The sequence below is a fragment of the Engystomops pustulosus genome, chromosome 7 (genome assembly GCF_040894005.1).
Source record: "Engystomops pustulosus chromosome 7, aEngPut4.maternal, whole genome shotgun sequence".
NCBI classification, from domain to species: Eukaryota; Metazoa; Chordata; class Amphibia; order Anura; family Leptodactylidae; genus Engystomops; species Engystomops pustulosus.
The window spans coordinates 14,213,913-14,241,357 of record NC_092417.1 but is presented as its reverse complement, the minus strand read 5'-3'; the positions used below and the strand labels follow the sequence as shown (position 1 = coordinate 14,241,357).

Sequence of the window (27,445 nt, the reverse complement as noted above, 5' to 3'; positions counted from 1 at the left end):
AGCCGTTTCAAAAATGGGAAGGCACTCTAAAACGATCATTCAGTGAGGAAGAATGGCTTGGAGCAATACGCATATCACACAAAGCACTTAGGTGTAGCTCCCAAATGGAAAACTATCTTAAGGTGTTATTATATTGGTATTATACTCCAGACCAATTACATAAGATGTATCCTAATTCTTCAATGTTCTGTTGGAGACAATGCGGGTCCAGAGGCACACTACTGCACACATTATGGGAGTGCCCTAAAATCCGGGATTTTTGGAATGCACTTTATGAGATAGTAGAACAGATGTTTGGTAAACCCTTCTCAGCCCGGCCTGCGCAAGCACTCCTTCACGTGGGTATGAAGCAATATACATACACTGGTAGAATCCTTCTATGTAAGCTGTTTACCATAGCAAGAAATGTTATTACTCGCCATTGGAAAACTTCTACACCCCCTGATATAACAGAATTTGTGAAAGAAATGAATACATGTTATAGTTATGAAATGTGTCTTGCAAATAGTCTCCTCAAGGGACAACCAATACAAAAGATATGGACACCATGGATAGCCCATAAGCTATGTGCTTCTAATGTGGTTTGAGCCAGTACATACCTTCCTGGGTATGAAAAGGTTAAAAAGAAAGATATAAGGTTAGTAAACACCCCAAAAAATACTTACTATTTAAGTATTAAGCTACAAAGTCGTGACCAGAGGTATCTGTGAGATTGTTTTTATTGTTTTTTATTGTTTTTATTGTTTCTATTGTTTTCATCTGCTAGTATATGTCTCTAATGTAGCTTAAGTGGTTAGAGTCACTTGACCTCAGATAGAAGTTATAACAAAAAAGTCAGCATATGTGACTAAATATGAGAGGAGAATAGAAGGTCAGCATGGGCAAATACGGATCTTGAATGGTTCTATGTACAGCCTTTGCTCTTTCAAATAGCCATATTCTGATCTCGTTCTTCTTCTGCTGTAGCGTTTGCAACGCAATTCTAAGGCTACTTGTTTTTACTTGTATTATTGTAATTTTGTTCAAAAACCAATAAAAATCATTGTACCAAAAAAAAATGTAAAGTCCCATATGGGAAATGTGATTCAGCAACTTATTTAGGTGGTAAATCTATCTGCCTGAAAACGCAATGATTTTGAATTTCAAAAATGGCAAATTTTTCCAAAAATCCATCATTTTTCCCTTTTATTTGTAAATAAATGTAAAACTTATCAGCCAAATTTTACCACTAAAACAAAGAACAACATGTGGAAAAAAAAAACAATCTCATAATCGCTTTGATAAATAACAGCGTTCAAAAGTTATAACCATTTAAAACGACGCAAGTCAGAATCCAAAAATGGGGCTGAGCCTTAAGCTGTAAACTGGCTGTGTCCTGAAGGGGGTAATACCCATAAAATGTTCTAAAAAGTGATTTTAAAAATGTCACACACTCTAAAATAAGACCACTAAAAAGAACAGCTCTACTCGCAAAAAATAAGCCCTTAACCAGATTTGTCAGCCAAAAAATATATCATGGTGACCCATAGAATAAAATAATATACTATTTTTACAGTATAGTGAACGAAAAAAACAAAACAAAAAAACTGACCAAAAACTGATGATTTTCCTTTCCTCCACCAACAAAGATTTAATAAAATCTTATCAATTAGCTATAGATGCCCCAAAATTACGTACCAGAAAAGTGCATCTTATGTGGCAAAAAATAAGCCCCTATAGGTCCACATTAAAAAAAGAAAAAAAATTATAGCTTGTACAATGTGACATAGCAAATCTGCTCTGGACGGAGCTCCTTCCATTCCATGCCTGGTCAGGGGCCCATACAGCAGCTTACCGCAACATATTGGGTAAGTCGGGTGTTCTTAAGTAGGGGACCGCCTGTACTTACATTTTTTCAATTACATTTTGTTTTAAAAAAAATTCCCCGTGTGAGGATAATTTCTCACAAATGTCACCATTTTGTCCCTTCGAAACAAGGTTGTTGTCCTTGGATAGAACTGTTTACATAAATGTGGTGTAAGCGTTGCGTTCACATGGTGTTTATGTAAACACGTTTTAAATCAATCTGATGTCATCGCTATGTAAATGCGACCTGTGGACGCAGCCGGACATCCTGTTCACACTGCGTTTATGGAGATGTGGTGTAAGCAAAATGTTCTAATTGTGTTTACCTAATTACCGTGTAATTATCGCGTTGATGTAAATGACAATGGCCCTATAACACTGCCCAGTACAATATCCTGTACCCTTGATAGCTCTGTTAGCTCTGGTACATGTGCAGCTTGTCTTCCCGATTCCTACAATATAATACATACCGCTGCACATCGAGAGTCTGGCAGCTGAAGCCGATGTCAGCAAAAAAAAAACGGTATTGGTCTAAAATACACAGACAATCTTTTTTTTTGCACAATAGATACATAAATGCTTAAAAAGAACATAAACTGTGCTAAACACCAAGTGCCTCACAAAAGTATCCGCCTTCCCCCCCCCCCCCCCTTGCACTTACATAAATACATCACATTGAACAAGAATTATATCATTTAACCCAATAAAGGGAAAGTTATCGGAGGCTTTTACCACTAGTGTGAATAAGGGGTATACAGAGGCATAAGAATCGCAGTCCGAGAGGATGAGACTGTGACCGGGCCCGGAGATGGAGGGGGCCAGCATCTGGTAGATTTTGGGTTGACAGCAAAGCAGAGAGATTCAATGAAATGAATGTCATTAAGACACAGATGTAATTGAATATTGAAGGGTTTCAGGCAAAGGCCCATCTGTGTGTAGTGTAATACGTCACCTGGGTCCGGTATAGTAGGAAGGCACCCAGTCAGAAGAGGGAGTGGAGGGTGCGCCGACACTGCAGAATGCTTGTAGTAAGTTTGTTTTTTATATAGGTCCTCCTGAACCTAATTATTAACTTTGGTGACAATGAGGGAACTGCTGAACTGTGCAATATTAAAACGGGGGCTGAACTGTGCATTAATAGCGGGGAACTGAAAGGGTGCTGCCACCCTCCACATTAATTACTCAGGGGTTGTACTGCTAATTATACACATTGGGGCAGATTTACTTACCTGGTCCATTCGCAATCCAGCGGCGCGTTCTCTGCGGTGGATTCGGGTCTGGCCGGGATTCATTAAGGAAGTTTCTCTGACGTCCACTAGGTGGCGCTGCTGCGCTGAAGAGCATCGGAATGCGCTCAAGTTCCCTGGCCTATTCCTAGTAAAGGTAAGTGAAATCTCCGCGACACATTTGTTGTTTTAAATGCATCGTTTTTTCCGAATCCGTCAGGTTTTCGTTCAGCCACGCCCCCCCCCCCATTTCCGTTGCGCGCATGCCAGCGCTGATGTGCCACAATCAGATCGCGTGTGCAAAAATCCCGGGGCAATTCAGGGGCAATCGTCGCAAATCGGAAATATTCGGGTAACACGTCGGGAAACGCGAATCGGGGCCTTAGTAAATGACCCCCAATGTATACAATGGGGCAGATTTACTTACCCGGCCTATCCGCGATCCGGCGGCGCATTCTCTGCGGTGGATTCAGGTCCGGCCGGGATTCACTAAGGTAGTTCCTCTGACGTCAACCAGGTGGCGCTACTGTGCTGAAGAGCATCGGAACGCACTGGAGTACACCGAGCCGGGCTGAGTGAAGGTAATTGCATGCTGAGCGACAATTTTTTTTTTAAAATGCAACAGTTTTTTCGAATCCGTCAGGTTTTTGTTCGGCCACGCACCCCCCCCCCCCTGATTTCCGTCTCGTGCATGCCGGCGCCGATGGGCCACAATCCGATCGCATGCACCAAAATCCTGGGGCAACACAGGGAAAATCGGCACAAATCGGAAATATTCGGGTAACACGTCGGGAAAACCCTTAGTACATGACCCCCAATGTCTATACACGTTTGCTGTAAGTCAGTTGAATTGACTACTTTGACATAAACTGGCCGATCACGGATGAAGTATGGTGTCCTCCTCCATTCTAGTAGAAGCTCACGAAGAATCTAAGTTGTATCACCTCCTTCTCCTTGTATGGCCTCCTTTTCATGAGTCTCTAAGGCATCATGAAAAACTTCAGATTCTTCATCATTTGTATTACTAAAAACATCTGTAAGAAAAATATATATTTTTTAAAAAATTACATCCTGGGCTCTCAAAAAAAAATAAATATGATTTTGTAATTTTAGACAAATAATAGTAGTGCAGTAATACAGGTGATAATTAGTAAACTGGACAAATTAGTTCTAGAACTTTGGTGGTGGCCATATTGGATCATAGAACTAAGAATTGGTCACAATCTGATCTCCCGAATGTGGTTATGGGCCAGGCCACCAAGTGGTTGTGATGTGGATTACAGCCTATGATATTGTGATATTGTATTAACATGATTTTTGGAGAAATTTGAGACCTGGACCAAACTGGATCTAAGTTTGGACAACACAAGATGTTACGTAGAGACTTATTTAGCAGGAAACACTGATAAGGATAATACGTTACTTTGAAGGCTTTGACTGGAGTCTTTCTGTTGCAGTTCTTCTTCCTCTGGCTCTCGACCTTCTAGATTGGAACAAGAAGAACTCATGAAGCTTGACGTGTTTCCTTATTATAAATACTGGAAACGTGAAACGGTCTTAAAAAACTGCATCAGGAAACTTGAATTTGTTTTTACTCAAGCCTCTCCCGTGGAATCGGTATCGGTATTATTTTCACCTCTCTAGTATCAGATGGGTGAAGCCAAGTTGCCTGCTTCGGCTTAGGATCACCCACCTGACAGTAGAGAGCTTTATTAGCATATTTGTCACTGGGATTATGGAATTATGCTAATTAGGCATAATCATTGGAATATCACTGACCTCCGAGAACAGGTAAGTACATATCATTAATCTCTTCTAGTACGTACAAAGCTTATTCATTTCCCCTCCATTCTGCAGTAAAGGTACAAAATATGACCTACCTGGGTCAGTTCGTGCTTTTTCCATGGTTACCTGCATTAAAAGGAGAAAAATCTAAGATTTTAGACCACTATAACAATTTATTCCATAAATTTATGAATTTGTGGTAGATGGGATTAAATATATTTTTTCTTAGTGGCTAAACCAAGTTTAATTGTTATCTCCTATACAAAAAAAAATCTGATCGGTGAGGTCTGGGGCTGAGGACGGTACCCCCATCAATCATGAGAATGTGTGTTCCATTCTTCTTTAACTTGATCCACTCACTGGGGGAGATGCGTTATGGCTTCTTGACCAAAGCAGATCGGGTGGGGGTGGGCAGGGGCGTGAATGCCTTGGCCTGTCAAATTTACTATAGTCTCTGATGGAAAACCGGTGGAGACTATAGTAGAAATCCCCACCAGAGTGATGTCTTTTGGTGTTGCTGCAGTTTTTCCGGCTACTGTGGTGATAGCTGCAGCAGGACTTGGTCTGTCATATAGGTAGAAGGGGTATATTGCCGGTCAATATTGGAGCGACAGGTCAAGCAAGCCAGGTGCACGCACCCAGTTTTCTCCAGTAATCATAAGGGAACATTTGTCATAGAATTTTCTTGACTTTTTGGTGTAAAAATTTTTTTCTGATGGCAAAAAATCCCCAGAGCGTTTTTCCATCACTCAAAAATGATGGCTTATACATAGAACCACTGGTAGTGCAACACCATGCAACGCCAGAATTATGACTTGCAATATTTTAAAATAATCGAAAATAATTGCAAGCTCACTCGGCTCCCCTCCTGATGTGTGTGGCTGCTGCAATTTTTTTTACTCATCTTGTAATCATTTTCCTTTTATTTTTGTAAAAAATACTGCTGACCGATGTAATAAAGGGCCAACACCACTTTAGGGTGCGTTCATACATTCAGTTTTTTAGATGCAGTTTTTGAAGCCAAAAGCAGGTGTGGCTTCCAAAATGATGGCTGAGAACATTGTGAGGAGCTGCTCCTCCTTTTTATTTTTTTACTCCACTCCCGGTTTAGACTTCAAAAAACTACATCTGAAAAACTGAACATATGAACGTACACGTCATAAATCTGACGGGCAAAGGAGCTCCAAGGGAAGACATTAAACTGTCCAAAGGAGCCGCCAAATCGTAGACTATAAACGCCCAAACCCCCATAGACGATAAATGAGAGTCCTGGAGATACTGGAGTGCCAAGCAATTTCTGATATTCTCATAGACATTGAACTGTCCGAAACCCCCGTAGATGATAACTTGGAGTGTTGAAAATAGTTAAGTGCTTTTCCTTGCTATTTCCCACATTCCCATAGATATTGAATGTCAAAATTATGCGCGGAGTTCATTCGTCAGTGATCAGTTCATCAGTTTTCACGTTAAGTGGACTCCGCCACCATCCGCACCACCTATGTTTCTATGTAGCTATGGACTCCCCCACCATCCGCACCACCTATGTTTCTATGTAGCTATGGACTCCGCCACCATCTGCACCACCTATGTTTCTATATAGCTATGGACTCCGCCACCATCAGCACCACCTATGTTTCTATAAAGCTATGGACTCTGCCACCATCCGCACCACCTATGTTTCTATATAGCTATGGACTCCGCCACCATCCGCACCACCTATGTTTCTATAAAGCTAGGGACTCTGCCACCATCCGCACCACCTATGTTTCTATATAGCTATGGACTCCACCACCATCTGCACCACCTATGTTTCTATATAGCTATGGACTCCGCCACCATCTGCACCACCTATGTTTCTATATAGCTATGGACTCCGCCACCATCCGCACCACCTATGCTTCTATATAGCTATGGACTCCGCCACCATCCGCACCACCTATGTTTCTATAATGCTATGGACTCCGCCACCATCCGCACCACCTATGTTTCTATATAGCTATGGACTCCGCCACCATCCGCACCACCTATGTTTCTATAAAGCTATGGACTCCGCCACCATCCGCACCACCTATGTTTCTATATAGCTATGGACTCCGCCACCATCCGCACCACCTATGTTTCTATATAGCTATGGACTACACCACCATCCGCACCACCTATGTTTCTATATAGCTATGGACTCCACCACCATCCGCACCACCTATGTTTCTATATAGCTATGGACTCCGCCACCATCCGCACCACCTATGTTTCTATATAGCTATGGACTCCACCACCATCCGCACCACCTAGGTTTCTGTATAGCTATGGACTCCACCACCATCCGCACCACCTATGTTTCTATATAGCTATGGACTCCACCACCATCCGCACCACCTATGCTTCTATATAGCTATGGACTCCGCCACCATCCGCACCACCTATGTTTCTATAATGCTATGGACTCCGCCACCATCCGCACCACCTATGTTTCTATATAACTATGGACTCCGCCACCATCCGCACCACCTATGTTTCTATAAAGCTATGGACTCCGCCACCATCCGCACCACCTATGTTTCTATATAGCTATGGACTCCGCCACCATCCGCACCACCTATGTTTCTATATAGCTATGGAGTCCACCACCATCCGCACCACCTATGTTTCTATATAGCTATGGACTCCACCACCATCCGCACCACCTAGGTTTCTGTATAGCTATGGACTCCACCACCATCCGCACCACCTATGTTTCTATATAGCTATGGACTCCACCACCATCTGCACCACCTATGTTTCTATATAGCTATGGACTCCGCCAACATCCGCACCACCTATGTCTCTATATAGCTATGGACTCCGCCACCATCCGCACCACCTATGTTTCTATATAGCTATGGACTCCGCCACCATCCGCACCACCTATGTTTCTATATAGCTATGGACTCCGCCACCATCAGCACCACCTATGTTTCTATAAAGCTATGGACTCCGCCACCATCTGCACCACCTATGTTTCTATATAGCTATGGACTCCGCCACCATCCGTACCACCTATGTTTCTATATAGCTATGGACTCCGCCACCATCCGCACCACCTATGTTTCTATATAGCTATGGACTCCGCCACCATCCGCACCACCTATGTTTCTATATAGCTATGGACTCCGCCACCATCCGCACCACCTATGCTTCTATATAGCTATGGACTCCGCCACCATCCGCACCACCTATGTTTCTATAATGCTATGGACTCCGCCACCATCCGCACCACCTATGTTTCTATATAGCTATGGACTCCGCCACCATCCGCACCACCTATGTTTCTATAAAGCTATGGACTCCGCCACCATCCGCACCACCTATGTTTCTATATAGCTATGGACTCCGCCACCATCCGCACCACCTATGTTTCTATATAGCTATGGACTACACCACCATCCGCACCACCTATGTTTCTATATAGCTATGGACTCCACCACCATCTGCACCACCTATGTTTCTATATAGCTATGGACTCCGCCACCATCCGCACCACCTATGTTTCTATATAGCTATGGACTCCACCACCATCCGCACCACCTAGGTTTCTGTATAGCTATGGACTCCACCACCATCCGCACCACCTATGTTTCTATATAGCTATGGACTCCACCACCATCCGCACCACCTATGCTTCTATATAGCTATGGACTCCGCCACCATCCGCACCACCTATGTTTCTATAATGCTATGGACTCCGCCACCATCCGCACCACCTATGTTTCTATATAACTATGGACTCCGCCACCATCCGCACCACCTATGTTTCTATAAAGCTATGGACTCCGCCACCATCCGCACCACCTATGTTTCTATATAGCTATGGACTCCGCCACCATCCGCACCACCTATGTTTCTATATAGCTATGGAGTCCACCACCATCCGCACCACCTATGTTTCTATATAGCTATGGACTCCACCACCATCCGCACCACCTAGGTTTCTGTATAGCTATGGACTCCACCACCATCCGCACCACCTATGTTTCTATATAGCTATGGACTCCACCACCATCTGCACCACCTATGTTTCTATATAGCTATGGACTCCGCCACCATCCGCACCACCTATGTCTCTATATAGCTATGGACTCCGCCACCATCCGCACCACCTATGTTTCTATATAGCTATGGACTCCGCCACCATCCGCACCACCTATGTTTCTATATAGCTATGGACTCCGCCACCATCAGCACCACCTATGTTTCTATAAAGCTATGGACTCCGCCACCATCTGCACCACCTATGTTTCTATATAGCTATGGACTCCGCCACCATCCGTACCACCTATGTTTCTATATAGCTATGGACTCCGCCACCATCCGCACCACCTATGTTTCTATATAGCTATGGACCATGTGTAGTCCTGTAGTGACGTGCTCCTCCCTTCCACCTATTTTTCTGTGTGTAAGTCACAGTTATTAGAGGTTGAGGAGAAGCTGAACACACATAGAAGCTGTATCCCAAACCTTAATGGGTGTCTTCTAGCTGTTGGCCTTTTAACCAGTTTTAAAAATTATTCCCATATTTTTGGACACTCCTGAAAGTGAAATGGGGCCATGAAAATCAGATAAACCTGGGTTCCAGATCAGTTTACGGAAACAGGTATTAAAAAATTTGCAAAACTTTGAATAAAATAATACATACGTTTTCTCGAAAGCGCTTCTTCCGCTTCCAAATCACAAAGGCTCCTGCTGCTCCTACTCCCAGCAACAAAATCACTGGTACAATTATTGCTGCGGCATTTACAGGTTTAGAATCGTTTCCTCCTAGTAAAATAAAAAAATAATTTCTTCATCAGAAGCAAAATGGAAAGAGAATAAGGGGGTTCTCCAGTTACTTCCAGGCCATGATGAATGGGGGGTTTGGGAGGTACTACACACTACTGCAACAGAATCCCCCAGTGATGACTCCTTTTTAACGGCAATACACATATATTTACCACTAGTTGGATGTATATAATATAGTTCTATCTAGGGCAGCACGGTGGCTCAGTGGCTAACATTACAGCCTTGCAGCGCTAGGATCCTGGGGTCAAGTCCCATCCAAGTCAACATCTGCAAAGAGTTTGTTTGGGTTTCCTCCGGGTCCTCTGATTTTCTCCCACACTCCAAAACATACTGGTAGGATGATTAGATTGTGAGCCCCATGGGGACAGGGACTGATTTGGCAAACTCTGTGCAGCGCTGCGTAATCTGTGTGCGCTATATAAATAACGGAATTATTATTATCAACTTAAGGATCCACCGTTCCCAATTTGTACGGGTCTCCGCTCACTCCCATCACCTCTCTCCAAATAATACCTTTTTCACAGGTCACAGAGCATGCCCACAACACTCTTCCTTAGGCAATGAATGGGTCTATGCTTCACATGTAAAGCTTTTATTGAAAGGTGTTTTCCATGTGTGTGTCCTTAATATATATAGGAACACATACACATGAAGCCTACCTATAGATGGAGTATATGGAGGCACGCACAATCGCCAAGGGCATGTTCCGTAGTCTCGCGAGACCGTTTGTGATATAGATGACCCTTCCCTTAAGACCCCCGCCGATCACTGATTCAAAGTGATATGCCCCATATGCTTATATATAGCAGACAAAAGCTTAAAATGTAATACATAGCTCAATTATTGAATTTTACTTTATGCAGGACCTGAAGGGAGGAGCAGGACGCAATACAAATGTTCTGCTCCTCCCTTCAGGCCCTGCACCATGGATTATTCCATGATTCGCATTGACTGGAGTTTTCCTTTAAGGGCAAAAATGTAAGAAAATGGCAGAGAACAATGCGCCTGCCCCTGGTGCACTGACAGACTAATTTCCATATCTAGAAATGGTTATTATTATCTAAATATGATAATTATCCCTAAATTGCTTCATTGTTTTGTGGTCAAAATTATTTGCTTGTGCTGCTGCCGTTTCCTTATTCTTCCTATGGACATATCTGTGTCTTTTGGTCCTCATCATCTTAGTGGATTAGGAAAGTTTACTTTAAGCTCTCGCGAAGTACTGCCAAGAACCTCCTGATCGGATTCTCTTTCAGCTATGTGACTATTGTATGGAGTTTATTTCATAACAAATACAGCATATACACACATACTGGGGGTCATTTACTAAGGACCCGATTTGCGTTTTCCCTACGTGTTACCCGAATATTTCCAATTTGCGCCGATTTCCCCTGAAATGCCCGGGGATTTTGGCGCACGCGATTGAATTTTGGCACATCGGCGCCGGAAATCGGGGGCCGAACGAAAACCCGACGGATTCGGAAAAAACGCCGCATTTAAAACAACAAAAGTGTTGCGGAGCTTGCACTTACCTTCACTAGGAATAGGCCGATGAACTTGAGTGCATTCCGATGGTCTTCAGCGCAGCGGCGCCACCTGGTGGACGTCGGAGGAACCGCCTTAATGAATCCCGGCCGGACCCGAATCCACCGCAGAGAACACGCCGCTGGATTGTGAATGGACCGGGTAAGTAAATCTGCCCCACTGTATATGCACTATACACACAGACAGCATATACACACATACAGCAGATGTAAAAAGACATAAACACAGATACTGCATATATACACACATACAGTATATACTATACAAACAACTAGCATATACACTGCATATACACACATACAGCAGATATAAAACAAGACACACAGATACCACATATATACACACACATACAGTATATACTATACACACAAACAGCATATACACACATACAGCAGATGTAAAGACATACACACAGATACAGCATGTACTGTACTATACACACAGCCAACATATACACTGCATATACACACATACAGCAGATATAAAAAGAGACACAAAGATAAAGCACATATACACACACATACAGTATTTACTATACACACAAACAGCATATACACACACAGACAGCAGATATAGAAAGACATACAGAAAAATACAGCACATATACACACATAGAGCATACATACACACTATAAATGCGCTTAAACATACACATAAATACATTTATACTCTCATATACACATGTATATACTCATCAGCCAATCTTCTTTACCTAACAGTGTCAGAGGCCACAGATCTGAATTCATGCTACCTAGTAGCTGCTTACCACATGAGGGGAAGTAGATGACAGGAAGTAGAGATTAAATATTTCTAGTCCTGCTGTCCCCATCCCCTCTCCTGTCATTTCTCATCTGAGTGGCTGGTTCAGCTGTGTACTGTGGATGATGTGTACTGTTATATACATATTGTGCTGTACAATATGCAGCTTAATATGGTGCATATGCTCTATTATTTAGTGTGTTAGGTCAGGTGCCAGGCCCCCTGACACTGCGGGCCCCATAGCAGCTGCTATGACTGCTACCACTGTGGTTATGCCCCTGGCCAGATCTCTACTACAGTATATGCTGATGAGGTCCAAGAAGGCCAAAACAGAGCAGTTCAGCGATGGGTTTTGCAAGATCATGGTTGAGTTTGATCATTTCTTCTTAGATATTAGAACAATTTAATATTAAGTTATTGGCAAAAGAGACATATGGAATAGGACTGATGTCAAGGCGAAGGACCCTCCTTTTCTCAATAATGTATTGGTTTAACATGAAACTTACCAGAGATGTGAAGGATAAATGTTATTTCATGGTTCAAGTTTAACGTGAATATATCGGCTTTATATTCTCCTTGGTCTTCCAATGTCACTTTCTTTAGGATTAGAGATCCTTCACTGGTGCTGCTCAGTTTTCCCTCATAACTTCTCTCGCGGATGGTGACCCCTTTGTATGGTTTTGTTGTAGCAAAATTGATTCCATTTCGAACCCATTGGATGTCCTGTATTTCACTTTCTTTGATGTTGTCTACTACCAGAGTCACCTCTTGACCAGGTAAAGCAGAGAGATTCTTTGTTTCCAACAATCCACCTAAAAAACACACACATTTTATTGGGAAAATTCAATCCATTCGAACCCCTAACCCGATTCCTATAGATACATATGCATGCCAGTGTGCGAAATCTGACCCGTATTTGTCTTATTCTTCAGAAAGATGTCAATTCTTCTAGGTACAGACAGTCCCTGGGTTATGTACAAGATAAGTTTTGTTCTTAAGTTGAATTTGTATGTAAATCGAAACTGTATATTTTATAATTGTAGTTCCAGACAAAAAATTTTTTTGCCCCAGTGACTATTAGAGTTTCAAAATTTTTTTGCTGTAATGGGACCAAGGATTATCAATAAAGCTTCATTACAGACACCTTACAGCTGATCATTGCAGTCTGGGACTATAGTAACATCCAGAGAGCTTCACTAGAGGTCACAGTGGGCAGAGGGGGTTGTCTTTAACTAGGGGTCGTCTCTAAGTCGGGTGTCCTTAAGAAGGGGACCGCCTGTACATCTAAGTTGAAGAAACTTGTCACAGAGGTTGTTTCAAACATCTTGGAGAACCAACAACTTCATTATGTACATCCAGACAGACTGGAGATTAGGATTATGTCGCGGCCTTATCATCACTTGAAGGACTTCCTGAAATGGGTGGTCTCACCAAATATTGTCATGTTTTCTCATTTGTTTTTTGCACTTCCCATTATGTTACTTGATCAAAAATAATTAAAAAAATCTTTGCGCCTTATCTTAACATGGCTTCAAGTTTTATGAAGCTGCAAGATGTCAGCAGTAGGGCGTGGCCTAGACCCCCTGGCCTACCATTTATATGAAAGTATATAAGTTTATATACGTTTACGGAGAAGTTCATATGTGCAATGAAGGTAGTAGAAAATAAATTTAAGGGGGTTGCCCAGTTTCCTGAAGAATTTATCCATTGACTGGACCTACGTGTTTGAGTGCCAATCTCATAATTCCTCCCGCTGGCCCTCCGAGGCTATCCACTAAGAGGTTCTGGTCTCTTAGGAGATACCGGTGCAAACTATGCCAGTCCTGACCTGTAGACCAGATCTGAAGTGGCGGAGTTTTTCTTCTATAGTTTCCAGAGACCATAGTAAATGTGTCAGACAAAGCGTTCAGACCCCTGCTTGCCCTCCACCTGTCCTGCTCCTTGCCTACTCCCCGACACACCCAAAATGGTGTTTCGGTCAGAGCAGCCTGAAAACTGTCAAGGAGGGGGAGATTCATGTGCTTTCTCTGCCAGAAACTGGTAGAGAAGACTTAATTCATCTCCCCCATTGTTGTGAGTCAGACAGTTCTTTAGAGGGGTTTTATCAAAGTCCTAAAAACATGGCTGCTTTCTCTCAAAAATGTTCCCCCCATGTCTACAGATTGTCTAAATATACAGAACGGTAATCACAACATTATTTACCTGTCTCCGAAGATAACACCGTGTTCTGTTTTCCATTCAAATTGTTATTGTTCTTTGTTGTTTCTGTAGTTCCCGGAGACACTCCTCCAGTACTTCTCATGTATAGAACTAGACAAGCACATGACACATTAGTGGGAATTTTTTTGAAAAATACAATTTGTGGGATTTTAATCGTTTTCGTCATTGGATTCTAGTCCAGACATTTCACAATCTTGTATACTGGAATTACTCATGACACAAATCAACAATAACCAGCAATGGTCACGTCTGAAGAAGACAAATAATAATTGTATGTTGATAATTTGTAATATTTTCTTAGGACCACCAATGCTTCATCAAAAAGCATTAAAAATTTTAGGCCGACACAACTCTCTATATGACTATTGGCTCTAGCAACTGAAGATGGATGTAAAGATGTAAAGATTAGAGATGAGCGAACATACTCGTCCGAGCTTGATGCTCGATCGAGCATTAGCGTACTCGTAACTGCTCGTTACTCGGACGAGTATTTCGCCCGCTCGAGAAAATGGCAGCTCCCGCCGTTTTGCTTTTTGGCGGCCAGAAACAGAGCCAATCACAAGCCAGGAGACTCTGCACTCCACCCAGCATGACGTGGTACCCTTACACGTAGATAGCAGTGGTTGGCTGGCCAGATCAGGTGACCCTGGGATAGACTAGCCGCTGCCCGCGCTGCTCGGATCATTCTCTGTCTGGATGCCGCTAGGGAGAGAGCTGCTGCAGGTCTGGGAAAGCGTTAGGGTGTTCTATTAGCTTACTGTTAGGCAGGAGTGATTCTACAAGAACCCAACAGCCCTTCTTAGGGCTACAATAACGTTATACTTTTTTTTTTTTATTATTTGCAGCTAGTACCATATTGTGAGGAATTAGCAGGGGGACTTGCTACCGTTGTGTTTAGCTCTTAGTGACACACATATCCACCTCAAACACCAAAGTGGGAAAATTTATTAGGGGTTTGAGTAGAATTAGGCACAGTCTGCCAGTTTCTTTTTAGTTTACGTTTATTGTTTTAATAACTCAGCGTCATCTCATCTTGCATAGTAGTGTGCTTTCATACTTGGCTAGAAAATAGCCATAGGAGAATACAAACGGCTTAATTACGCCTACAGTAGCGTTATATATATTTGATTTCTGGTTGATCTGCTGGTGGCTGTAGTTGTTGCAGTGCATCTACTAGTAAATTGTGAGCAATTTGGAGTCAGACTTGCGACTACTGTGTTTTAGTGACGCACATATCCATTGCAAAGACTGAAGTGGGAAAATTTATTAGGGCCCGGGGTTGTATTTCAATTAGGCACAGTCTGCCATTTCCTTTTTTATTTTACGTTTATTTTTTTAATAACTCAGCGTCATCTCATCTGGCATAGTAGTGTGCTGTAATACTTGGCTAGAAAATAGCCATAGGAGAATACAAACGGCTTAATTACGCCTACAGTAGCGTTATATATATTTGATTTCTGGTTGATCTGCTGGTGGCTGTAGTTGTTGCAGTGCATCTACTAGTAAATTGTGAGCAATTTGGAGTCAGACTTGCGACCACTGTGTTTTAGTGACGCACATATCCATCGCAAAGACCGAAGTGGGAAAATTTATTAGGGCCCGGGGTTGTATTTCAATTAGGCACAGTCTGCCATTTCCTTTTTTATTTTACGTTTATTTTTTTCATAATTCAGCGTCATCTCATCTGGCATAGTAGTGTGCTGTAATACCTGGCTAGAAAATAGCCATAGGAGAATACAAACGGCTTAATTACGCCTACAGTAGCGTTATATATATTTGATTTCTGGTTGATCTGCTGGTGGCTGTAGTTGTTGCAGTGCATCTACTAGTAAATTGTGAGCAATTTGGAGTCAGACTTGCGACCACTGTGTTTTAGTGACGCACATATCCATCGCAAAGACCGAAGTGGGAAAATTTATTAGGGCCCGGGGTTGTATTTCAATTAGGCACAGTCTGCCATTTCCTTTTTTATTTTACGTTTATTTTTTTCATAACTCAGCGTCATCTCATCTGGCATAGTAGTGTGCTGTAATACTTGGCTAGAAAATAGCCATAGGAGAATCCAAACGTCTTACTTACGCCTACAGTAGCGTTATATATATTTGATTTCTGGTTGATCTGCTGGTGGCTGTAGTTGTTGCAGTGCATCTACTAGCAAATTGTGAGCAATTTGGAGTCAGACTTGCGACCACTGTGTTTTGCGCTTAGTGACGCACATATCCATCGCAAAGACCGAAGTGGGAAAATTTATTAGGGCCTGGGGTTGTATTTCAATTAGGCACAGTCTGCCATTTCCTTTTTTATTTTACGTTTATTTTTTTCATAACTCAGCGTCATCTCATCTGGCATAGCAGTGTGCTTTCATACTTGGCTATAAAATAGCCATAGCAATAGGATAGCATCGTTTGGTTTTAAAAACTAAAAAACACAAAAAACAAAAAAAAAAAATTCAAGTTATAACTCTCATTTTCAAAATGTTTAACCCGAGGGCTAGGGGTAGAGGACGAGGGCGGGGACGTGGGCGTCCAACTACTGCAGGGGTCAGAGGCCGTGGTCCTGGGCGGGGTGAGACACCACCTGCTTATGAGGGAGCAGGGGAACGCCGCAGAGCTACACTCCCTACGTTCATGTCTGAAGTTACTGGGAATCGTGGTAGAGCACTGTTGAGGCCAGAACAGTGCGAACAGGTGATGTCGTGGATTGCCGACAATGCTTCGAGCAATTTGTCCACCAGTCAGTCTTCCACGCAGTCCACCCATGTCACCGAAATCGGCACTCCTCCAGCTCCTGCACCTCAGCCTCCTCCCCCCCAGTCTGCCCCCTCCCAGCAAAATTTGCCATTTGAACCGGCATACTCTGAGGAACTGTTTTCTGGACCATTCCCACAGTCACAAACCACTTGTCCGGTTGCTGATGAGCAATTTTCTGATGCCCAGGTTTTCCACCAGTCGCAGTCTGTGGGTGATGATGACCTTGTTGACGTACTGGAAGAAGTGTGTAAAGAGGTGTCCGACGATGAGGAGACACGGTTGTCAGACAGTGGGGAAGTTGTTGTCAGGGCAGGAAGTCCGAGGGGGGAGCAGACTGAGGGATCGGAGGATGATGAGGTGACAGACCCAAGCTGGGTTGAGAGGCTGGGTGAACACAGTGCTTCTGAGACGGAGGAGAGTCCTCGACCAGAACAGGTTGGAAGAGGCAGTGGTGGGGCCAGACGGAGAGGCAGGGCCAGAGCTGGTGCATCAGCGCCAAATGTGTCAACTAGTGAAGCTCCCGTGGCAAGGGCTCCTGCGGCGAGGGCTAGATTTTCAGAAGTCTGGAGGTTCTTTAAGGAAACACCGGATGACCGACGGACTGTGGTGTGCCACATTTGCCAAACCAGGATCAGCAGGGGTTCCACCACTAATAGCTTAACTACCACCAGTATGCGCAGGCATATGAATGCTAAACACCCCACTCAGTGGCAACAAGCGCGTTCACCTCCGGCCGTGCACACCACTGCTCCTTCCCCTGTGTCAGCTGATAGTCAGCCCCCTGCCCAGGACCCTGCCACAAAAACCCCATCGTCGCCTCCACGATCCTCCACAGCATCCACCAGCGTTCAGCTCTCCATACCCCAGACGCTGGAGCGGAAACGCAAATATAGTGCAACCCACCCACACGCCCAAGCCCTTAATGTGCACATCTCCAGATTGCTAAGCCTGGAGATGCTGCCCTATAGGCTAGTAGAGACAGAGGCCTTTCGCAGCCTCATGGCGGCGGCCGCCCCTCGGTATTCGGTCCCCAGCCGCCACTACTTTTCCCGATGTGCCGTCCCAGCCCTGCACCAGCACGTGTCAGACAACATAATCCGTGCCCTGACCAACGCCGTTTCTGACAAGGTCCACCTGACCACGGACACGTGGACGAGTGCTGCCGGGCAGGGCCACTATATATCTCTGACGGCACATTGGGTTAACTTGGTGGAGGCTGGGACCGAGTCTGACCCTGCGGCTGGTCATATACTGCCGACGCCGAGGATTGCGGGGCCTACCTCGGTCCAGGTGTTTCAGGCCTACTATGCCTCCTCCTCCTCCCACCCCTCCTCCACCTCCTCCTCCGAACGACCATCCGTGGGCATGGCGCCATCAGTCGGTAGCTCTAGGCACAGCAGCAGTGCCGTCGCTAAGCGACAGCAGGCGGTGCTCAAACTGCTGAGTCTAGGCGATAAAAGGCACACCGCCCAAGAACTATTACAGGGCATCACGGCGCAGACTGATCTGTGGCTGGCACCGCTGAACCTGAAGCCAGGCATGGTTGTGTGTGACAACGGCCGTAACCTGGTGGCGGCTCTGCAACTCGGCAGACTGACACATGTGCCATGCCTGGCCCATGTGTTAAATCTCATAGTTCAACGTTTCCTCAAGACATACCCCAATCTGTCTGATTTGCTCACGAAGGTGCGCCGCATCTGTGCGCATTTCAGGAAGTCCAGCACAGATGCTGCCACTCTCAGGGCAGCGCAGCGCCGCCTCCAACTGCCCGCTCACCGACTGTTGTGCGACGTGCCCACGAGGTGGAATTCAACACTGACCATGTTATCCAGAGTTTACCAGCAGCGCCGAGCGATTGTAGACTGCCAGATGTCAACTTCCACCAGAACTGGTAGTCAGGTCAGTCAGCTTCCTCAAGTCTACAATGAGGAGTGGACGTGGATGTCTGATATCTGTCAGGTGCTGAGTAACTTTGAGGAGTCAACACAGATGGTCAGTGGCGATGCCGCCATCATCAGCCTCACCATCCCGCTGCTTGGCCTGTTGAAAAACTCTCTGGTCAGCATGAAGTCAGAAGCTTTGCGCTCCTCACAAGAGACGGGGGAAGAAGATTCCCTTGTTGATAGCCAAAGCACCCTTAGGTCTGTTTCTCAGCGCATATCGGAGGAGGTGGAGGTGGAGGAGGATGAGGAGGAAGAGGAGGAGAATGTTGGCGAGACACAAGAGGGGACCATTGTTGAGTCCTTCACTGTTGAGCGTGTATGGGCAGAAGAAGAGGAATTGGAGGAGTTGGAGGAGGAGGAAATGGACAGTCAGGCCAGTGAGGGGAGCGAATTCTTACGCGTTGGTACTCTGGCGCATATGGCAGATTTCATGCTAGGCTGCCTATCCCGTGACCCTCGCGTTCAAAGAATTTATTCCAGCACCGATTACTGGGTGTTCACTCTCCTGGACCCACGGTACAAGCAAAATCTTTCCACTCTCATCCCTGGAGAGGAAAGGAGTGTGAGAATGCATGAATACCAGCAGGCCCTGGTGCACAAGCTGAAACAGTATTTCCCTTCTGACAGCGCTAGCGGCAGAGTGCGTAGTTCTGCGGGACAAGTAGCGAGGGAGAGTAGGCGAGCAGGCAGCTTGTCCAGCACTGGCAAGGGTACGCTTTACAAGGCTTTTGCCAGCTTTATGTCACCCCAGCAAGACACTGTCACCTGTCCCCAGTCTCGGCAGAGTAGGGCTGATCTTTACAGAAAGATGGTGAGGGAGTACGTAGCTGACCATACCATCGTCCTAAATGATCACACAGCTCCCTACAACTACTGGGTTTCAAAGCTGGACATGTGGCACGAACTGGCGCTGTACGCCTTGGAGGTTCTTGCCTGCCCTGCCGCTAGCGTCTTGTCCGAGCAGGTTTTCAGTGCAGCTGGTGGCATCACCACCGATAAGCGTACACGCCTGTCGACTGACAGCGCTGACAGGCTGACGCTTATCAAGATGAATAAAGCATGGATTTCTCCTAATTTCCAATCTCCAGCAGGTGAAGGAAGCTCAACCTGAATAATTTATCCACTCCTCCTCCTCCTCCTCATTTTCCTCCTTCTCCTGCTCTTTGTACAGTAAAGTAGAGGAAACTGGCTATTTTTTGACAGGGCCCACTGGCTCTACCTATAGTACTTTATGCATTTAATTTTTCTGGAGGGCCACCGACCCGGTCCTCTGTTTTAAACAATTTTTGGGAGTGCCACATACAGGCACTCAATCGATTCAATTTTTCTGGAGCTCCACCTACCTGCTCCTCTGGTTTGAAAAATTTTTTGGACTGCCACATACAGGCACTCAATCTATTCCATTTTTCTGGAGGGCCACCTACCTGCTCCTCTGGTTTGAAAACTTTTTTGGACTGCCACATACAGGCACTCAATCTATTCAATTTTTCTGGAGGGCCACCTACCTGCTCCTCTGGTTTAAAAACTTTTTTGGACTGCCACATACAGGCACTCAATCTATTCCATTTTTCTGGAGGGCCACCTACCTGCTCCTCTGGTTTGAAAACTTTTTTGGACTGCCACATACAGGCACTCAATCTATTCAATTTTTCTGGAGGGCCACCTACCTGCTCCTCTGGTTTAAAAACTTTTTTGGACTGCCACATACAGGCACTCAATCTATTCCATTTTTCTGGAGGGCCACCTACCTGCTCCTCTGGTTTGAAAAATTTTTTGGACTGCCACATACAGGCACTATCCAAATTGAATTGTCTCCATAGCAGCCTCCACACGTTGTCTCCATTGCTACCTCCAAAAGTCGTCCATATAGCTGCCTCCATACATCGTCCCTTTATCAAACGAGGTTTGTCAGGCCGAAATTTGGGTTGTTTTCATGGATTCCACATCAAAGTTGTTAACTTTGTCGCCACCCTGCTGTGTTATCCACAAAATACACTGGCAAACTTTTACCATTTACGGATATTATTTCAGCGCTTCTTGCGCATCTGTTTACATTCCCCTCACCCGCCATATCCCAAACTTATAAGAACGCTACTACACTTGATCTTATACAAAAGGTTCTTAGAAGTGCTGTTTGGGGAGTAGCCTAGAGACAGGGGCTTGGATTGGCGAAAGCTCGCCTGGCAGCGGAGCGCCAGCTCCATGCCAAGAACCAACTAACATAGTTTTAACTGCAGCACCTTTAATCTACTACTAGTTCACTGCCTCCATACATGCCCGCCTTATCAAACGTGCTGTGTCAGGCAGAATTTTGGGTTGTTTTCATGGCTTCCACAACAAACTTGTTAACTTTGTCGCCACCCTGCTGTGTAATCCACAAAATATACTGGCAAACTTTTACCATTTACGGATATTATTTCAGCGCTTCTTGCGCAGATGTTTACATTCCCCTCACCCGCCATATCCTAAACTTATAAGAACGCTACTACACTTGATCGTATACAAAAGGTTCTTAGAAGTGCTGTTTGGGGAGTAGCCTAGAGACAGGGGCTTGGATTGGCGAAAGCTCGCCTGGCAGCGGAGCGCCAGCTCCATGCCAAGAAACAACTAACATAGTTTTAACTGCAGCACCTTTAATCTACTACTAGTTCACTGCCTCCATACATGCCCGCCTTATCAAACGTGCTGTGTCAGGCAGAATTTTGGGTTGTTTTCATGGCTTCCACAACAAACTTGTTAACTTTGTCGCCACCCTGCTGTGTAATCCACAAAATATACTGGCAAACTTTTACCATTTACGGATATTATTTCAGCGCTTCTTGCGCAGATGTTTACATTCCCCTCACCCGCCATATCCCAAACTTATAAGAACGCTACTACACTTAACTTGGTGCAGGCTGGGACCGAGTCTGACCCTGGGGCTGGTCATATACTGCCGACGCAGAGGATTGCGGGGCCTACCTCGGTCCAGGTCTCAAAGGCCTACTATACCTCCAAATCCTCCCACCCCTCCTCCACCTCCTCCTCCTCCGAATTACCATCCGTGGGCATGGCGCCATCAGTCGGTAGCTCTAGGCACAGCAGCAGTGCCGTCGCTAAGCGACAGCAGGCGGTGCTCAAACTGCTGAGCCTAGGTGATAAAAGGCACACCACCCAAGAGCTATTGCAGGGCATTCCACATCAAACTTGTTAACTTTGTCGCCACCCTGCTGTGTAAGCCACAAAATATACTGGAAAACTTTTTTCATTTACGGATATTATTTCAGCGCTTCTTGCGCAGATGTTTACATTCCCCTCACCCGCCATATCCCAAACTTATAAGAACGCTACTACACTTGATCTTATACAAAAGGTTCTTAGAAGTGCTGTTTGGGGAGTAGCCTAGAGACAGGGGCTTGGATTGGCGAAAGCTCGCCTGGCAGCGGAGCGCCAGCTCCATGCCAAGATCCAACTAACATAGTTTTAACTGCAGCACCTTTAATCTACTACTAGTTCACTGCCTCCATACATGGTCCCCTTATCAAACGAGCTGTGTCAGGCAGAATTTTGGGTTGTTTTCATGGCTTCCACATCAAACTTGTTAACTTTGTCGCCACCCTGCTGTGTAATCCACAAAATATACTGGCAAACTTTTATCATGTACCGATATTATTTGAGCGCTTCTTGCTCACCTCCTTTGGTTCCTCTCTGCCACCCATTGGTTTGAAACCTGAGTCCATTTAGGGTATGTTGCCATGACACACTCTAGCCTGCCGCTGCTGCCGCTGCCGCTGCCTCTGCATGCCGTCCCCTATAGTGTCAGGGTCAATTATTGGATGTTTTAGATGCTATCTAGCCTCATTCGGTCACTCTGTCATGGCCATGCTGTTGCCCATAATTTTGGCATAATGGTGCGATTAAGCAGCCTCAGAGGCATCCATGCATGCTGTCCCTGCTGTTTCCTGTCCATTTCCGTGGTGTTTCCATCCTTTTCTGAGGTTCCCAGGTGTTTGGCCAAGCTTCCCTGTGCAGAGCCTTGGTCCCCTTGAAAAATGCTCGAGTCTCCCATTGACTTCAATGGGGCTCGTTACTCGAAACGAGCACTCGAGCATCGGGAAAAGTTCGTCTCGAATAACGAGTACCCGAGCATTTTAGTGCTCGCTCATCTCTAGTAAAGATGTAACCAGTGGAAGACAAAGATGGAGCTACCTTCTTCAGGATTCAACACCCGGACCTGAACATCTAGTGAAGTTCTAATGAAGTTTGGCCTGCTCAACGCTAGTCAACATTTCAAGGATAAGGATATATGTTGACCCTACACACCTACAACTGCTTCCATAATTGATGTTGATGTTCTTCTACTTCTAGTCATTAAATATTGACTAGAGATGAGCGAGCACTAAAATGCTCGGGTGCTCGTTATTCGAGACAAACTTTTCCAGATGCTCGAGTGCTCGTCTCGAATAACAAGCCCCATTGAAGTCAATGGGAGACCCGAGCATTTTTCAAAGGGACCATGGTTCGGGAATAAAATGTGTTATTTAATTGAAAAAGAATGTCTTCTGATAAGTTAGCAGATGTATGCAAACATCTGCAATCTATTCTTCACTGTCCCGCGCGTATATTATCTCCCGACAAGTTAGCAGATATGAAGAACAGTGAAGAATAGAATAAAAACAGTGAACACAGTGAACACAGGATCATTTAAGTGAAAAACACAGTGAAGAATAGATTACAGATGTTCGGCACATCTGCTTACTTGTCGGGAGATCCGCTGTCCCGGGATCCGCTCCTCTTCTTCCACTGAAGTCTCCCCGTGCTGCCCGATGTCTCCCCCGTGCTGCCCGATGTCTCCCCCGTGCTGCCCGATGTCTCCCCCGTGCTGCCCGATGTCTCCCCCGTGCTGCGCGATGTCTCCCCGTGCTGCTTGATGTCTCCCTGCTGCTTGATGTCTCCCTGCTGCCGTTCCGCGCGTATCTTCCTACAAGTAAGCAGATGTGCCAAACATCTGTAATCTATTCTTCACTGTGTTCTTCACTGTCTTTTTCACTTAAATGATCCTGTGTTCACTGTTTTTATTCTATTCTTCACTGTTCTTCACTGTGTTTTTTTAATTAAATGCTCGATCTCGAGCAGGGGAAATACTCGTCCGAGCAACGAGCCGTTTCGAGTACCTTAATACTCGAACGAGCATCAAGCTCGGACGAGTATACTCGCTCATCTCTAATATTGACCCTTGAAGAAGTTGATGCTTAAAGAAAATTTACCATCAATATCCATCACGAGACATCATTCATTATGGGTCATCAACGAATTGGGCTCGTGGAGGACTGTAAACCTCAACAGGTTAAGACTATAATATAAGCCATTATGAGGTTTGACAATTGAGATTCAGATTGTTTAAATACTTAAATTTTTAAAGCCACAGGATGGTATACTTACACATACACAAAGACATCAAGGAGTACATTGTCTCCATCTTCACTTGTCTTCTTATAACTACAAGTTAAAAAGAGAAAGAAAACATTTTGATAAATGTTGATTAATTTCCATGGTTTTACCGGCGCTGTGTCATCCATTCATCCTCTTTACCTCTTCATTCGATCATGAGTACGTGAAAACTGACCGGAGAACCATTTACTTTTTGGGACTTATGCAAATTCATATCTCCCTCACGATAGTTTCACTTTGAGTTTTTTTTAAAATTTGGTTTCAGGTGGTTTTTCACTGATCAGTGGTCAAGTTAGGACCTGCCCTTCTTTGTTCACTAACAATATTGGATCAGTGTTAAAACTAAAGTGTGAAAAGGACATTGAAAAGAATGGGGCACATTTACTTACCCATCCGGAGGAGTTCACCGAAAGTGCATTGTCCAACCATAATGCACTGTGTGCCCGATATCCTGCATGTGTCGCTTCACCTTCTTCCTGGTGCATGTAAGTGCTTGGCTTGGACACAATTTGAAAGTTAAATCCCGCGCTCAGTCCGAATCAGTCGGATCGTTCGGCGGCACGACCCCCCACTTCTGTCGCATGGAAGCAGCACACCATCCAATCGCGTGCGATACAATCCAAGCGCAGACACTTGTTAAATACCCGTCGCAGCCATGCAATCCCCGAAAACGTTGAAAAGTCCAACAAAAGTGCTCGCGGACCATTAGTAAATGAGCCCCAATGTGTCCATAAGCCAAAATGGGTTTAGTGAAAAATCACTGATGTGAAAAAAAAAACGCCAATGTGAGTCCACCCTTGGGCTTTTTCACATTGCCATTGGTTCTCAGCTTCCATTGCGCCTCTGTTGCGTATTGTCTCCTTTGTGTCTATGTTTAGCTTCCAGTTTTTATCCATATCCACAAAAAACCCTGAAGGTTTAACATTGGTTTGAAAACATCACACCTGGTTTCCCAGCCTTCCGTGATCCACATCCTTGAAAAAAATAGCACACAAATAGGCCATTGAAACCAACTCCGTATCCACATAGAGTAGTAAATCATAATTTAAAAAACACCAATACAACTAGATGGTGAGAAGCAGAAGTGCTACTCACCTCTGACTCGTGAATGTTTACAGCCCACCATATGTCTTACAGGACAAGTCTACTGCAAGAAATGAATGGGACATGAAAGGACACAAGGATTCTTGAGGGTCTCATCAGTTAAATCCTCAGTGTTTCAATATTTATGGGTTACCCTAGTGATAAATAGTATAAAAGAAGGAAAAATCTCTGTTAGACTGGACGTTCTCCTCTAGATACCTCCTCCCATTTTGAAAACCTGAGAGGTGAAGAGCATCTACAGTGGAGATTAAGAATATCTGTGAAGATCAAAGAACGCCCAGGTCTTATCCAACTCATGTCTTATCCGACTCAGGTCTTATCCAACTCAGGTCTTATCCAACTCAGGTCTTATCCAACTCAGGTCTTATCCAACTCAGGTCTTATCCAACTCAGGTTCTTATCCAACTCAGGTCTTATCCAACTCAGGTCTTATCCAACTCAGGTCTTATCCAACTCAGGTCTTATCCAACTCAGGTTCTTATCCAACTCAGGTCTTATCCAACTCAGGTCCTATCCAACTCAGGTCCTATCCAACTCAGGTCTTATCCAACTCATGTCTTATCCAACTCAGGTCTTATCCAACTCAGGTCCTATCCAACTCAGGTCTTATCCAACTCAGGTCTTATCCGACTCAGGTCCTATCCAACTCAGGTCCTATCCAACTCAGGTCTTATCCAACTCAGGTCTTATCCGACTCAGGTCCTATCCAACTCAGGTCCTATCCAACTCAGGTCCTATCCAACTCAGGTCCTATCCAACTCAGGTCTTATCCAACTCAGGTCTTATCCAACTCAGGTCTTATCCAACTCAGGTCTTATCCAACTCAGGTCTTATCCAACTCAGGTCCTATCCAACTCAGGTCTTAAGACAAAAGTGCAGAGACAGCATATAGAAAATAAATCGATAATTAGTCTATGAATAATAAAGATTTCAGTCCTACCATCCTCCTAGGGCCTCGATCCTGCTTTCACTTTCACTTGAGGACTCCCCTCCCCTTTCCTGACATCTGTTACAGCCTGTGATCATAAACCAGGAGTCCATTCCCCGCTCTTACACAATGTCGATTAGTCATACTATACTGCATGTAACACACACATACAACGTAACAGGGCTTAGACTAAAGAGACAAGAAACCACACAGGATGAAAACTAGAGACGTCCATAACCACATATCTCAGCAGGAAGTCAGAAATACATCCTCCAGATCCTATACAATGGAAACATAAAAAAGCACATACACACAATACATACAATCGTATACTAAGGCTCTGTCTTTCTTACACATGTACAGGACCCGGCTCGGTGTATCGTACACAACCACAAAGTATACGGCCGGGACTATATGTCACACATACAGTATAAGGAGAGTATTCTATCATATATTATACAGACTATACTGTCATAGTCCTACTCATATAAACAATATTATCAAGGATAAAAATAAGAACACTCTCAGAAAGACACAGACACACGCAGCCTCACACATAGGAATACCATGGACTCTGACATACATGTCAATATATATCGCGTTTTAGATATTTTTTTGTAATTACGTCAAGGCTCCGTGTTTTACAGGAAATGTCAAACAACATTTGGCACAAGTCACATTTGTTATCAGCTTATTGAAGATATCGAACATAAAGTTCAGAGAGTGTCCGGCACTTTGACCCTCCCAACCTCTGACAGAGGAATCAACACAGAGAAGGGAGTCAGAAGAGCGGAGCTGCTCTCTGTGTAGTAGCAGAACTGCACTTTTCCGGTCTTTTTCAGGCCCAGTTACTTGTTTGATACTCCTCACCAGGGTTGGTTGAGCCCCAAGTGCCAGCCTCCCCCAAATCTGATAACAAGGATATATCCAACGTAAGTGAAACTCTTATCCACCTCCATGGGGTCTCCCATGCTCAAGCTGTTGGATTCCAGCCTTACATTACCAAGACATAACGCCAAGACTCGAATAAAGGCCTGTGAAGCACAATCCCACCATTGGACCAAGGTGACATCTCATGTTCTCAGATCACACATC

At 44.6% G+C, this 27,445-nt stretch overlaps 1 protein-coding gene across 2 annotated transcripts; it reads right to left on the bottom strand.

Annotated features, from left to right (window-relative positions):
• Positions 1 to 1,176: 1,176 nt before the first annotated feature.
• LOC140069321 (uncharacterized) lies at positions 1,177 to 26,473 on the bottom strand. 2 transcript variants are annotated; one of them, XM_072114874.1, is made up of 8 exons: positions 26,363 to 26,473; positions 24,310 to 24,366; positions 14,178 to 14,285; positions 12,482 to 12,787; positions 9,529 to 9,650; positions 4,952 to 4,982; positions 4,495 to 4,554; positions 1,177 to 4,105 (listed from the first exon to the last, which is right to left on the bottom strand). In XM_072114874.1, exons 2-8 carry the CDS (start codon positions 24,344 to 24,346, stop codon positions 4,002 to 4,004), a joined length of 768 nt encoding a protein of 255 aa, XP_071970975.1. In that variant the 5' UTR covers positions 24,347 to 24,366; positions 26,363 to 26,473; the 3' UTR covers positions 1,177 to 4,001. The 2 variants fall into 2 exon arrangements, with proteins under 2 accessions (XP_071970975.1, XP_071970974.1); XM_072114873.1 differs by lacking the exon at positions 26,363 to 26,473 and adding an exon at positions 25,414 to 25,556.
• Positions 26,474 to 27,445: the final 972 nt, after the last annotated feature.

Coding starts and splice junctions, on each gene's coding strand:
- LOC140069321 (XM_072114873.1), bottom strand. CDS start 25,444: ATGGTGGGCTGTAAACATTCACGAGTCAGAG. Junction 14,286..24,309: donor CTTGATGTCTTTGTGTATGT/GTAAGTATACCA, acceptor GTGCTTGTCTAG/TTCTATACATGAGAAGTACT. Junction 12,788..14,177: donor GGTGTTATCTTCGGAGACAG/GTAAATAATGTT, acceptor TGTGTTTTTTAG/GTGGATTGTTGGAAACAAAG.